The following is a 14,540-nucleotide window of genomic DNA, read 5'->3' as shown; positions in this document are numbered from 1 at the left end:
GCTTCTGGGTGTTTCTCATTCTGGGTCTTGCAAAGAGAGTTGAAATCTTCTTCTGCAGAACAATATTGATAACACTCAAGTTAACATACCTGCATGGGAAGCCAAGCATCAGAGACAGTCCCCATGAGTCATGCTTGAGGACAGACAGCTGGAAGCCTGGTGGCTTTGTTCTCTGCTTTGCAGGGACCTGTTGGCTTCCTACAGCCTCTGGGGTTTTGTTTTTCTGCAGAATACCCTCTCCAAACACATCTCCTCATCCCGTTATTTATTGTTATTACTACTACTAATGCTTTGTGTGATGCGGAAGAAGGGCATGGGCCTTGTGTACAGCAGCACACACATTATCACTGGGTTCTTATCTGAAATTTTTATTTTGAATAGAGAGGTCACTAAGTTAACCAGGATAACTTTGAACTAGCGATCCTCCTGCCTCAGCATTCCAAGTAGCTGAGATTGCCAGCTTGTGCCTCAAGGAGGCAACATTTCTTGGCGATCTTCAGTTGTCAAGTTTGCTTTTTCAGAGTTGGAGAAGCTGTAGCCTCAATGTTGGACTTTAGTCATGCTTTAAACTCGGCTTGCATATCACTGCAACAAGAGGCTAAGGATTCCCATGCCGCTGCACAGGCAAGTGGGAAAGTACAGGTCAGAAGCCTCCATGTGCCTTGGCTAAGATGACTGGACATCTGGAGGAAAGAGAGCGCTGAATCCCTGTTCAGCCCTCCGCCCTCCAAAGGCCGCTGTAGCTTTGACACCCACGGAGGCCTTCTCCGTTTCATCCTTTCTCTGACCTCTTCATCCAGTCCTCCTGGCTTCATTTTCTAGTCTCTTCTCCAACTTGTACACTTGTCTGCATCTGCACTGCTGCTGCCCTGGGTCAGCACCATCAATTCTCTCAGACAATGGAACAGCCTCTCCTTCTGCTGTGGAAATGTTGCCTTTACATAGCAGCCAAGGCTGTTATCCATCTACAACAAAATTTGAATTATGTCGTGGCCCTGCTTAAGATCTTCTAGTGTCTACTCATTTTTCTTAGGCTGGAGTCTGAGCTTTTTCTTTGGCCTCAAAGGCCTTATGTGGTCTCGCCCTTTCCCATCTTCCCACCCTCGTCTTTCTGTTTTGTCCTCTGCTCAAGAGCTATGGTTGCCACAAAGGTCTTCCTGCTCCCAGCTCTCTGTGCTCCTGCCCGTAACTACTTCCTAAGCACATACATGCACATGGTATACTTTGACTCTCAAGACTTGGCTTGAAACCCACTTTCTTATAGGAAACTCACGGAATATCCTTATCCAATGATTTCCTCCTACGATCTGTTTCTTCCTAGTATCTACCCAAGCAATGATCAAAACTTGTAAGATGACTACTAATGTGTTTAATCATTTATGTTCTATTTTCCTTAATTACATGGTAAGATTCATGGGGGATCATCACATTTAGTTTATTTTAATCCTTGCAGGTAACCAAGAACTATTTGATGAGTAAGTAAAAGGGAACTTATGAAGAAACAAATGAATGAATGAATGAATGAATGAATGAATGTTTAAATATTCAATAGTACAGGGTACAACTACATCAGTCCAATATTCATAGGAGCTCTAACCCAAACAGAAGCACTAGCAAGTATTCCACAGAAGAAGGAGAAAAACCCCAGACGAAGAGGCAGGGCAAGAGGCTGTTTGGAAGGTTTGCACCCATCCACTCCATTTTTCCAACTCCAGGTCTGCTGTACGCAAAGAGAAGCAAGGACTGTACAAACTCCATAACTCCAGTGGGACATCTTTCCCTTGTTCTTCCATCTTCCCCGGGGGTTGATGTGCTGGGAGTTCCATTGGCCTTTCTAGCACTGCTTCCGTGTGTAAAGGCCTCTGCCTATGTTAAAATGGTTTATCTGTGGATCATACCCCACAACCTCCAATTCTTCATCTGTATCAAGAGATATCTCCTAGCGTCATGATCCCACACCAGAACTTGCTAATGGTACATCTGTATTTGTATCAACCAGGTTATAAATTTACATATGCTTTGCGTAGAGAAAGGCATTCCTTTCTAATGATTTTTTTAAAAAAATGATGTTCAATGCCTGCTCAATTATAAGATAACAAGAGCTCAAACAACTCAAAGCAGATGTGCACTAAGATCTCAAGGTATCCTAACTTGGTCTCCTACGGTTCCATCTCCTCGAGTGTTTACAGATAAAGAGTACTACTTAAGACCCTAAAAAAAGCACCCTTATCAATGGAGATGAAGAGTTATTTGTTGGGGGGTTTCCCAAAGGAAAGCCCTGTAGAATGAAACAACTTCTTTTTCTGGTTTTGTGAAATTGGGAGATGATAGGGTTCAGGCTCCTTGCACACATTTGCACATTTAAAAGTACATGCATTGAGGAGCACAGTTCAAGGACAATGATTGTAAACACACACTATAGGAACGCCTGTGAGGACAACTTGCTGGAAAGGCACTCCCTAGTTAGAACCTAGGCATAAGGAAACAGGGATGTTCGACTAACTGGGGTGAGGTGGGGAGAGCAAGGGAGCACAGAGCAGAAACCAGGCAGAGGGTGCAGAAATACATGTGGAGTACAAGCCGCCATGACTATGGAGCTTGTGGGACTCATTGCAAAATGAAAATGTAGAATCTCCTCCTTGGGAAATCTTAAGCAGTTCACAGTGCTGACATCAGCCCTTCAAAGTACAAAGCCCTGGGACTGTACTGGCCACAGTATAGTAAAGCCAAGCCTGACCGTGAGGATTAAAGGTGGAGGCAAGGTTAATTCTAGGGACCATTGAAACTTCTTAGAAAAGCAAACTTCCCAAGTACACTTTGCTCTCATAAAACACCACTCTTGGATGATCATGGGAAGACAAATAAATCAGGCCTGGGCCTCCCATTTGGAAGTGGCAATAGAGGGAGGAGTTGGTGGGCTGTTATGCTAATTCTGATTTGTTATAAATTCTAGAGCAATTTGGCCTAAATTATAATTCATTTCAGCACCAAGACTCAAGTTTCAAGCAAAGCCCTCCAATGCTGTTATAAGCATATAACTGATGCATACACAAAGAGCAGGATATAATTTTTTATAAGGGTTATAAATCAATACATTCAAAACAGTTCGTTTTTAAATGCACCATTATTATTCATCTTCAGTTATAAATTTAATGTCTCTTTAGACCCGAAAGATGTTAATACAACTAGAAACATGTGATGGTTGTTCAAAAATAGATTTCCCCAGCATCTCATTATTTCAACTCTTAAAGACACAGCTTTAGAAGTCTGAGGATATCTGAGCACACTTGTTTAAAGGAGTCCTAAAGAAAGAGAACAGTTTCCCCCAGAAGTCTACACAATGTATTACACCATATTGAAGTGGAATAATATATCCACTAATTTTCTAAAGACAGTTGTTTTCTGGGATGCCCAGTGTTTGGAGAACTTAAAAGAGCAAGAAGGGATAGGGACTAAACACTATTCTCTGTACTTGCTTTGAGTGAAACAAGATGTTTTAGGAATCTTAGAGCTGGTTTTATTCTGAGAGGGACACAGGAAACAGCAGGACAAACATCATCATTTCAGAAGAGATATAAGTACAGCCTAGCACCCTAACATTTGCTTATTGCAAAAAACGCACATCACAGAAGAGCCCTAAGCACAAGGCCCCTTAAGATCATCCCCCAATCTGTAGAACCATCCTTTGCCTACACATCCTTGTCACGTGTGATGGTAAATATCCCATGTTTGCTTTTCAATGTTAGAAACCCCTTTCATTTAATATTGTCCTAGGTAAGTCCACCTGTTATTGGCTTTCCTATGTCATATCTTTCCAATGCTATGTTTCCCTTCATGTTGTCCCTGGACAGGCTTTTAAAGTTTTGACTCTTGCTGTTGATGACGTCTTGGTGTCCCCACCTCCTCATACTAACAATCTTTCCTCCTACCTTAGCATCTACGGTGTTCATGCCAATACTGCCTTCCCATTCACTCAGGAGGAAGACAAGACGAGAGTTCTGAACTATAGGCTTTACTGGCATGATGTGGCTCTATCGGTAACATCTTTACTATGCTTATAGATGCCCTACCCCTCCAGAAAACACCACAACCAACTGGCACATCCATGAGACTCACAGCAGGTTAAACAAAGAAGTGAAACTGGTCCCTGAGGGTGAACCATACCAGTTCAGGGTTAAATTTTCACGAACTGCACTGCTATGACATAGGAAGCAGGCTTTGGGAAAACACACACATCTCGTTATTCAAAGAGTTGTCTCAATGTTGGTTCCCTGGCACTGTGTGTTTACCCCAGAACAAAGACCTGCATGTGGAATATTTTCTGACCAGAAAAAATTACCCTAACACAAAGTCTACCCCATCCCTTGTTCTGAACAAAATGACATATGCAGTGTCATCAAGTTGAAGGGCAGACCCATGTCACCAACTCCAGGGTGTTCTGACTCAGTGGTAAACATTCATGGTGTATTGGAGAACTATTCCCAGCAGCAGGAGCTCCATACTCCATTTCTAACTGTGTGGTATTTATACACACGCCTACTCAATTACAGTACAGAAAACAAAAATTCACTGCTAAGATCAGCTTTTCAAAAAACAAAAGCCCCCTATAAAAATGATATCATTAATAATTCAAATCCTCTTAAAAGCACAAGTTTTAATAAAAAGCCACAGATTAAATACCAGTAAGACCTCCTACAGCAACACAGCCATTCTAACCCTGGAAGAGTTACAGTTACCCATTTGTGATGATTATGCCTTGATCCTTATGTCTTCTTCAGAACTGCCACAGAAGGGACAATACAATCCATCCAACAGGCTTCTTAGAGATGACAATTTCAGCTCCATTAAGATATATACGTTTATTGTCCTTATTCCTTGCCAAACATTTGACAGGACTGGAAGGACACGAGAGTCACAACATACTGGTATATCTGGTAAAGCAAGCAGTCAGCTGCAAATCTCGACTGGAGAATTATGTCAACCTTTTGAGTTTCCAATCATGCCTTAGAAGACTGTATACAAATCCTAAGGGTACAGTTTACATTTGAAATGATATAGAAACATTTGGATCGTGCTAAACCCAGCCCCAACAAGGCAGAGCAAAGATGTGGTGGTATGGAGGGGCAGGGAGGCAAGGTGGGATGGGCTGGGTTCTTGGGAATGGTCAGAGCACGCGGCCATTCTGCGCTCATGGAACACAGTAGCAAACACAGGACACAGACACAAACATCAGCAAGCACAATTGGACACGCACACAATACAACACTAGAATGCAATCTTTTTTGCTTTTTTTTTTTTAAAGAGAAATGATAGAAAAGATGGTTTCTCACCCCTCAAAACAAAACTGGAACTTTGGTTTACAGGCCCGGCTATGCCCATATGCCCTCCTCGTCATCCTGCGGCCGGCCCGAGGTGGGGAGGAGCACAGAGAGGAGGAGCGCCAGAATGAAAGAAGAGAAGGTTAGTCACACCGACGTGCACTGAAAGGCACACGAATCTGCACTTTCTGTCTCATTTTAAAGAGCAAGGAAAAAAAATGTAGTAACTTAAAAGTTCCACCTCACTGGCTTGTCAAATGCATAACCAAGTTTGTATCTATGGTAACCCCACACAAAAACATTCCACCCACTCAAGTTGTGACTCTGTCAAGATTGGATTAGGAGATTAAAATTAGTCTACATTAGCAGATGATTATTTTTTTGGAAAGCATGCAATCTGAATTGCATATGCCTAAAGAGTGGATTAAGCCTTTAAAGTAAGCAGAGAAGTAATTACAGTAATCAAATACCCCTAATTTCTCTTAAGCTTGAAGTATCAATAAAAGTTGAAGAAGAATTAAAAAAAACTATTTGCTTAGTTGTAATACACTCTTTAGCAGGTAATAACTCACACTGGTTATTTTACAATGTTTCCAGCACTCTATGGTCTTAATTGTTGGGTTCTATTTTGTGCTTGGCCTATAGAAAGGTGTAAACATGATGAACAATTGATTTTACAATCAAAAATGTTTTTTTTCAAAAGAGTATAAATTTTCATCTCTGAGAAATGTCTGCAGAAAAGACGTTTAATCTAGCATTGTGTTCAGCTATGGATAGACAGAAAACAATTTGGCTTGTATTCTGGTTGGAAATACTTTTGAAATAGCTCTGGCCAATTTCTTCTTGTAAAGAAGTAGCCAATAAAGCAGGGAAACCAAATTCTTGAAGACAATAGTATTCTCTAAGGCAAGGTCTCCGCTGTGAACAAGTCTCCTTGTCACAGGGTGTATCTGAACAAGCATGTAAGGTAGAGTTGTCCCAGCACATCATCTGAGAGCAGGGTGCTTTTCACAACAGCCCAAAGACAGCAGAGTTTGTCAGGATTGGGGTTTTGTGGTTGTTGTTATTCTTTGCTTTGTTTTGTTTTGAAAACTAGAAAGAAAAAGGTAACTTGGACGGTTCCTTCACACGAGGGGCTGTGCTGTTGCAGGGGTTGGCTGGAGTAGAAGGTTGAATCATACGTAAATGCCACTACCCTAGACCTCCAAGACCAGGAACTTCACACAATTCAGTATGTGGTTTCATAATACATCAGTAAGCCAAGATAATTTTTTATCTACTTGAGGATTAAGACACAGAGTCTTTGAACCGATTCCCAATACAGCTTTTACCCCCTTTGTTTCTCTTATGCATTTAAAATATTATTTTGAAGAAAGGTCCAGAGACTTCAGACTGCCAAAAAGTAAAATAAAAAAAAAATCAGTGTTTCACAAAACTTGAGAATCCCCCACGGGACCTGAGTCAATCAGGAGAGTTTGAAGTGGAGAAATCAGTATGAATCTTCACTTGAGAGTTTCAGTAGGAATATCCTGGCAGAGAACAAGTGATCAACCTGGGGGACTGTATGTATTTACTAGCCAGTGTTCTGGCAGTAACTTCCTCTAGGACTGAGGAGAGTGTATTGTCACCCTCACTGAATTTCCCCTCTATTTCTGGAGAAAAGTAGACTTGATGTTCCTTTTCACATTAATAAAGAAGAAAACTTTCCAGCAGGACACTCCAGTGTAGCATTAAGTAAGTTTTGAGGACTTAGTAACCTGTACAACTCAATGCAGAAATTTTCAGTGTGTGTGTGTGTGTGTGTGTGTGTGTGTGTGTGTGTGTGTGTAAGTAAACATATTCTTGAATATATGTTTACATATTCTCTGACTTTCATCATAAGGTTCTTGATCCCCAAAGTCACTTCTGTAGGAAAACTCCCAGGCATGGAAAGATGCTACAATTTGCCAGTTACGAAACAAAATTGGCGGTTTTCTGTAAAATGCAGCCCAGAGCCCCCGCTGACCACTTCCTAAATGGCTGTCAAATAACTTTGCTTGCGAGCAGTGGATTTCATTTTGCATTTAAAGCCCAACAGCACATTTACATGGAGTTTGCTCCAAGCCCATTCGTATAGGATTTCAATTTCAAAAGAAAAGAAAAAGAAAAAGAAAGCCAGTGCCACCAAAATCTGCCCCTGCTTCCCTAACAGTGAAGTGTGGTCCAATGCAAATCACTTTTAGCAAATTAAATACATTAAAGAGTGGTAATTAATTATGATTGAAACAGACAGGAGCTGTAGCTTGAAAATATACACTGCCAATATCACTACTGTTCCTCGGCCACCATAGGAATAAGAAGGAGCTCCCAGATGTCGAGAGTTATTAAAAACCAGATGTTGAGATCCACGTCTTGTACGCTAGTGGATAAAGTAAAGAAATATGACAGCCCAATATAAACTCAGCGAACATTTAACATGGTAGAAATGTGGACGAATTCCTCTCACGAGCTGAGAATATTATGTATTTTAAAATAGTTCATTTTCAACGTTGAACAGGTTTTAAAAGAAACTAGAAAGGTAAATGGAGGCCATTGCTTGTCTTTCTTGCCTTCATAAACGTGAACTGACCCTCATCGCCAAGGGCTTTGGGTCAGAGTGAGTGCCCACTTGAGGAATACAAAACAAAGATGCAGGCGCTAATCTGAGAGGCTGCCTCTCCATGTCTTCCAAACATTTGCAGCTGGCTGACTGCTCCATGCTTGCCTCTCTTTATGCAAATGTTATGCTCTTCAGAAACCTTACCCGACAGAAATGTAAAACCAGAGATCAGACAAAACAAGAACAAACATCAACAAAACCTATAAGGATGCTTGATCCCTAGCTTGCTGCCACACCATTCAGGGATGCTTGGAGCTTTAAAACGCATCTACTGAGCCTGTTTTCTCTTCTGGTGATTCTGTTTCCAGATCTACTTTGCAGTGGCTTTTCTAGACGCTGACTGGCGTTCGATCCCTGGTGTGTCCTCTGTGAGCAAATGCTCTGCCGGAAGTTGCCAAGGTATCTGGATGGGAAGAGATTGCTCTGGTCCATCAGGCATCTGTTTGCTTTTGTCTACAGCATCTGAAGCTGGGAACACGCTCTGTGGATTGAAGCCCAGAAAAGAGAGACCACAAAACAGCCAGTTCCCAGGTTAGGGGAGGCTTAAATGTCAAACAACCCCAGGATGCATCTATGGCTTTAAGGACAATGTGCTGGACAAAAGGCCTGGATGGAAACCCTACAGTCCAGATGCCTGTCTCTAATGGGATTCTCTAAAGACTGAGATAAAACAAATTCCTGCCTGGATGGGCCACTCACTATGGGTTTGTTGATGACAAGATCTAGAAGCAGAGGAGCTAAGTCATTGTTGACAAGTCAAAAGGCTTGCTGTTGTGTATGTGTGTTAGTGGGGGCATTTATTAGCTCATCAAGAAAGCTCTGAACAGGAACCTGATAGCCTGACATGATAAACAACCCGGGCTAAGCCTTTAATTGGTCTCTATCTTTAAATGTTAGGTACAGCAGGGAGGCAAATCCGAGCCTCTCCCTGGGCATGCTTTCTGAAACGTCTGTAGTCCTTCTTGAGTTATTAGATTGATTTTTTTCTTAGATCTAGAGGATTAAGTTCCTTATGAAGACTTTATTGTCATACCCATCTTAATTAGAAAAGAGGGTGGAGTCAAGGGAGAGACACTTTCAGTGAACAGCTCATGGTGCTTATGGGAACTTAACCACCTCCTTGTGGGAACTTAAAACAGCCTCCTGTTCAAATCTCACTGTGTGGGATCAGGTCAGTGTGAACCGTTTCAAGACTTTCCCTGACTCCTACTTTTGATCATAGCTTCTCTGGCACTTCAAGTCACAAAAGCAGGGCTGTGGTGTGGGGCTTATAACATGTGCTGAGCCTAGGTTCCTAAAAATCAAGTCCTCTTAACAGGTCTACTTGCAGAGTGCATGAAGGCAAACAGGATGGCAGAAGCTTAAGTCCAAATCTTCCCTCTAAAGACTGCTTCGTCTTATATCTGTCCTGTCCAGGGACGTCAACAGATCAGATCCTTTACCCAGGTGAGGGAGTAAGGGATGGCTGTGACCTCATCACCTGACTGCCACTTCCTTTCACCTGCAGGACCTACTGGCAGACGTGCTCCCCGAAGGCTGGGCCTCAGCCAGCTCACATACATGTTCTTGCTGTTGTAGGTATAGATGCTATCAGTGCCTCCTCTAGGCCTCCTCTAGAGTGCCAACAACCTTCTATTTTTTCTCCACCAAGTTTCAAGATGGGCCCGAGACACAGGCGTCAGGTAGCTTTTTGTACAGGTATAAGAAGTTGAGCAGAGAGGAACACAAGGCAAACCACTAAAAGGACACCAGGCAGCGTGCTGTGGAGCCAAGGCAAAATTCCACACTGCTCAAGTGCAAAAGTTCTGACTGCCAGGGATGAACCCTTGAGAGCCTATTTGGATCTCGCTTGGTGGTGTGGGTTGACTCTGTGTAGCTCAGCTCTGAAGAACTCTGGAGTGTGCACTGCCCTCCTCCCCAAAAGGTGATGATACTGGCTGGTGTATGATGCGACAACCTAGGGGTTGTTTTTTTACTCTTGGCAGAAAAAGATCCTCACAGGCCATGGAACTTGCTCACGTGGCCATAACAGCACTGCCTCAGCAAAAATGTCCATATCCCTGTTGGGAAGGGCAGTGTCTTCAGTTCCTCTGGAAGGTAGGTTCTCAGCCACAGGAGCCAATAAGATATTTATAAATGAGCAAGGATGTAGGCTTTGTTCTTGCTTTTGAAATTGAGCCCGCTGTGAGAGAATACTGCCTGGCTTCTAGAGTTGCTGAGCTGAAGGTCACTGCCCGTGTGTCCACGGAATGTTCTGGATTTTCCATCTTTCCTAGCCAAGGAGGACACTTCTCTGGCTGATTAAGAGATGCCTGGTGTGGTCCATGCTTGAAAAGTCTCACTAGGGCACCTCTCAGGGGAGAGGGGTGGACCCAAGTAGATGGGATCTCAGAAAGCCCGGGGCAAGGCCACTACAGAGACACTCTTGCCAAGCTGCCAAGAACATTATAGATGCTTTGGTGATAGCCCTTCTCCTCCATTTTGAACCTGGCATCTTTGGGCGCTCACTAAAACAAATTGTAGTGCCGTAAAAGAACTTTTTCATATTTCTTTCAAGAGAAAGAGAATCGGAGAAGCCAGTCCCTGGTGAACAGATCCAGTTCTCTGGGCTGAAGAGGAAACTGCTGGAAAGCTCTCTATTGGCCGATAATATTGTTTGGGAGTGCAAAGTCAACATCTGCTAGAAGCCGAGCCACTGCCAAAGAGCCATAAAAAGGGACAGGCGTGAAGACAGGCTGTATTTTTGCTCCTTCACCTATCAGTCATTAACACTTGGCTTTGTTAAACACAGTAAAAATTATGTTTTGAACATGGCTCTGGTTGGATTATTTCCTGGCTGGTGGGCCACCAAATCTAGATTTTTTTTTTTTTTACTTTCCTTAGTTGCTTACAGAGGAAGAAGTGGGATCCATGCAGCTCCCATACTTTGTGGGCTGCTGGGAGAGTTACATTGCAGAATGAAAATTCAACTACTCCCAACGTGGCACATCGTTTGGGTTGGGGGCATTCTGGACTTTCTTGCCATGAATAAACAAATTTCTTGATGTAACCCTAATAACATTCTAGACAATGCATGTATAGAAACAAGCTAATTGTACTGAGAGAGCCATGCTTAAGCATTTTAATTTTAATATCTTCAGGCTGCACAAAGCAAGAGGCTCCTCCTCAGCTCGTTCTGAATCAGAATGTGTCCAGTGCCAGTGTTTTGTGTGTGTGTGTGTGTGTGTGTGTGTGTGTGTGTGTGTGTAAATAACTTCCAGGCTTTGAGAGTGAGTGCAGTGTATATTAAAAGATGCCTCCAGCTTCTTTTCCTCAGCTGTTGCCTTATCTCTGAAGAGCTGCAAGTGCCTGGAGTGTGTAAGTCAAAGATGATCCTTATTACATCAGTTAAAGGGGGTGGGAGAGAGGCAGTGGTATTCAGCAATATAAAATGGATTTCCCGGCTTCCCAGCACTTCAAGGTTGGCCACCCCCTTTCAATAGAGAGTTGACAAGCCGCCTGTTAGACAAATGTGACTGGATTAAGGCAGCACATTGAAAGAGAACCCAGCCTCTGATGTTGCCAAGCCTGAGTTCCACCTACAGACAGGCTGGGGAGTGTGGGCTGGGCCTGGAAGCCCTACTGACTGGAAAGACAGGGCAACAAATCTCTTAATGAAGCCCTAATACTACAAACACAATGTAAAACTAAAACAAACCAGCAAAAGGAAAAAGCCTTGCTTTGCCCTAGATGGAGTAAGAGCAGAATCCTGAATAGGTGCTAGCCTCCTTTGACTGAAACCCCTTTCTGTCCAGAGTGTCTCATCACACCAAGCAGCTATGTTCTTTTTCCCACACATTAAGACCATCTCTGCAGGGTTTATCAGGGCTTGCCTCATGTGCTTACACAGGAGGAATTAACATCACACCCAGATTAAAGAGTTCTGGCAATAATCTGCAAAGCCAGTTTCCCAGTGCCTGTTAACCTGCTTCTTCCCGGGCCCGGGATGGTTGGGTGAGCGTGCAACTTGCAGCAGAGGAAAGAGTCACTTAACCAGCAGCATCTGTTCTATCTTCCTCTTTACCTGTGGCCCCACAGAGTGTCACTCCAGAACTTCTGCTCTTAAAAGTAAGCAAACAAATAGACTTCCACCTTTCCTTCCCAACGGTGAGAAGATGGCATGGGCCATTTGGCACACATTTTAGTGGCTTTGAGAACTTCTGATGTGCATTGGGAAGATCATGGGAAGGTGGTGTTTGTGCTCTCTTTTTAGCTCACATGTGTGTTTCTGCGATCTGCTGAGTTTTAAACACCATATCTTCCAATCTACTTCTGGCCAAAGAAGTGCATGGGAAAGAAGCAAGGGGCTCTTAGGCATACGGTCCATGGACATAGAGGCTATCACTGGCTCTAGCTCAGAGCGGGTCTGGCTTGGGAATGCCAGTGGTTGGAACCTCTGAACCCCTTTCCCATCCAATAAACAGCAGTGCCCAGAGGAGGGCTCTTCATGGGCCATTGGCTGTGAAGTCAAAGGTCAAGGCTTCTTTCAGAAAGTGGCCATGAAATCGAATGTGCAACACATGCAACAAACAGACAACAAAAACGCTGTCCTCGGGCAAACTTTAGACGTGTGATCTAAGGGGCATGCAGAACTAGAAATGATTAGAGTGAGACTACAGTCTTATCTCTCCTCTCCTCCTCTTCCCTCCTTTGCACTCTCCTCTCCACCTTTTTCTCCTCCCTCCCTCCCACTCTTTGCTACCCCTCACCCCTGCTGTTCTGTAATTACATTTTTTGTGAATCTGATACACAGTGGTTAAATTTTTCTTCCAGGTAGTAAACATGAAAATATACACACACATCTAGAGGAGAGAAATTTCTAGCTAAACATGATCGTGTGAGATTCTTCCACATGTGGAGACATACTCAGTTCATCCTGATACATAGCGATACGTACATATATACACACAGGACTCCGTGTATACATTTTCCCCACACCCATTTAACCTCAAAACATAAATTCTTTTTTTCCTTTCCTAAGCAAAAGCTAAGAATAACAACTTTATGTGTAGAATTCATCTTCTGGGGGCCACAGAGCACACTGAACTCTGTCAGAACTCCGAGGGCTTTGCTCTGGCTACTCTACTGTGTGGACTCCAATCACAGGCTCCAGTCCCACGTTTCACAAAGGGCAGAGGGGTCTCTGGGGTTCTCCAATGGCTTTGTCATAGGGACCAGAAGGCAGACGGGAACTGCTGACTGACTGTCTTTGGGGATGTGGTTCTGTCAAATTCACATGGACTGCACACAAATGTCAAAGGGATGCTTGTGGGGTTTGCCAGACAGAAAGCATCTGGGGCCTGGATAGGTCATCTGCCTTCAGCCATGACCTGGAAGGAGGACTATTTGTCTAGTTGCCGTCAAATTCCTCTTCCATGGGAATGCGTTAAGGAGCCTGAGTATTCTCCCTAAAGCAGGTTCTTAAGGCTCAGGTGTGAGCTGTATGTGAGGCAGGAGGGCAAGAAGGCAATACCTCTCCTCTTATTTCCAGTTAAAGCAAATTTAGAGATCTTTGGCGTGGGGAAAGAGAAATGAGGACACATTTGGGATCTAGGAGGCTCAAAACCAACGCAATAAATGCTGCAGTCCTGTCCCCTGGGCATCAGGCTCTGTGTTAAAGCATCACAGCTCAGAGGCAGGGCATGCTGGGAGCATTCACGGTAGCCAATGGCAGCAGAGAGAGGACCAATGATCACTGTAGTTGAAGACAGAGTCTGGAGACTTGCCAACTGAAGTGGGCCAAATATTTGTGCAATCAGTTTTCTGGGGATAGATTTGCAGAACAAGCCTTCAAAACTCAGAATTCAAAACAGGGGAGGGGGGTAAGCCAGCATCTGCCAGGACTAGTCACTACCTGAAAATACCCCCATTATCCTGTTTGAACGGGAGATAGGCCTGGAGTGAGGGGAAAGACCCTCCTTTGCTCTCGGCTCCCATGTGTGTCAAGGTTCAAAGGTAAGTGTGCAGTCGAGTATGGGTTCTGGTAGTCATCTACTAAGAGTGTCCCATGGTCCACAGAACACTCCCTTCTGGGTCAGTTCTGCTTCTACTTGAGAAACACTCTCCGGTGATCCCATGGCCATAGCAGAGCTTGCGAGAACTCTTATTTTCATCAACAAAGTAACAGCCAGAATATAGAAGCATAAAGGGAGGGCAGGGAAAATGCTGTGTGAGAACACACCACAGAAGATTAGACAGTGGGCAGCAAAAGTGGGGGCAAATGGGAAAGAAACTGATGACATATTTTAATTCGGTGTTGGGGGAAAAGATCACACTACTAGATAAAATGTACTATATAGTGCAGCTGGGGAGGAAAAACACATTTGCATTCTAGAAATAATAGAGCTGACTTGGCCAGGAGAGCACACATCTGCACAGCAAAATCTATATGGGCAGCCAAAGGGTTTGCAACCAACGCACTTAGAGGCACTTGCCTGAGCTGGGAGATTTTAGTTTCATGTGTTTATTTGTTAATGACTTATAACAATTTTTAAAAATTTCTTATTTATGTGTGTCTGTGTATGCATGTCTGTAGGGGGCAAGGT

The 14,540-nt window shown here is 43.5% G+C and overlaps 1 protein-coding gene across 23 annotated transcripts in view; it reads right to left on the bottom strand.

Moving 5' to 3' along the window:
- Positions 1 to 14,540, bottom strand: part of Erc2 (ELKS/RAB6-interacting/CAST family member 2) — an 860,589-nt gene that overhangs the window by 156,620 nt on the left and 689,429 nt on the right. For 14 of the 23 annotated variants that reach the window (XR_015639292.1, XR_015639294.1, XR_015639293.1 and 11 more), the window contains 1 exon segment: positions 5,331 to 5,396. The exons of the other annotated variants lie outside the window; for them this stretch is intronic. Coding sequence is in view for 8 of the 14 variants with exons in the window: in NM_170787.3 (NP_740768.1) it covers positions 5,370 to 5,396 (27 nt within the window). In the remaining 6 variants the exon portion in view is untranslated. 23 annotated transcript variants of the gene reach the window in all.

The sequence above is a fragment of the Rattus norvegicus genome, chromosome 16 (assembly GCF_021556685.1).
Source record: "Rattus norvegicus strain SHRSP/BbbUtx chromosome 16, alternate assembly SHRSP_T2T, whole genome shotgun sequence".
NCBI lineage: Eukaryota > Metazoa > Chordata > Mammalia > Rodentia > Muridae > Rattus > Rattus norvegicus.
This window is presented reverse-complemented; position numbering and strand designations above follow the sequence as displayed.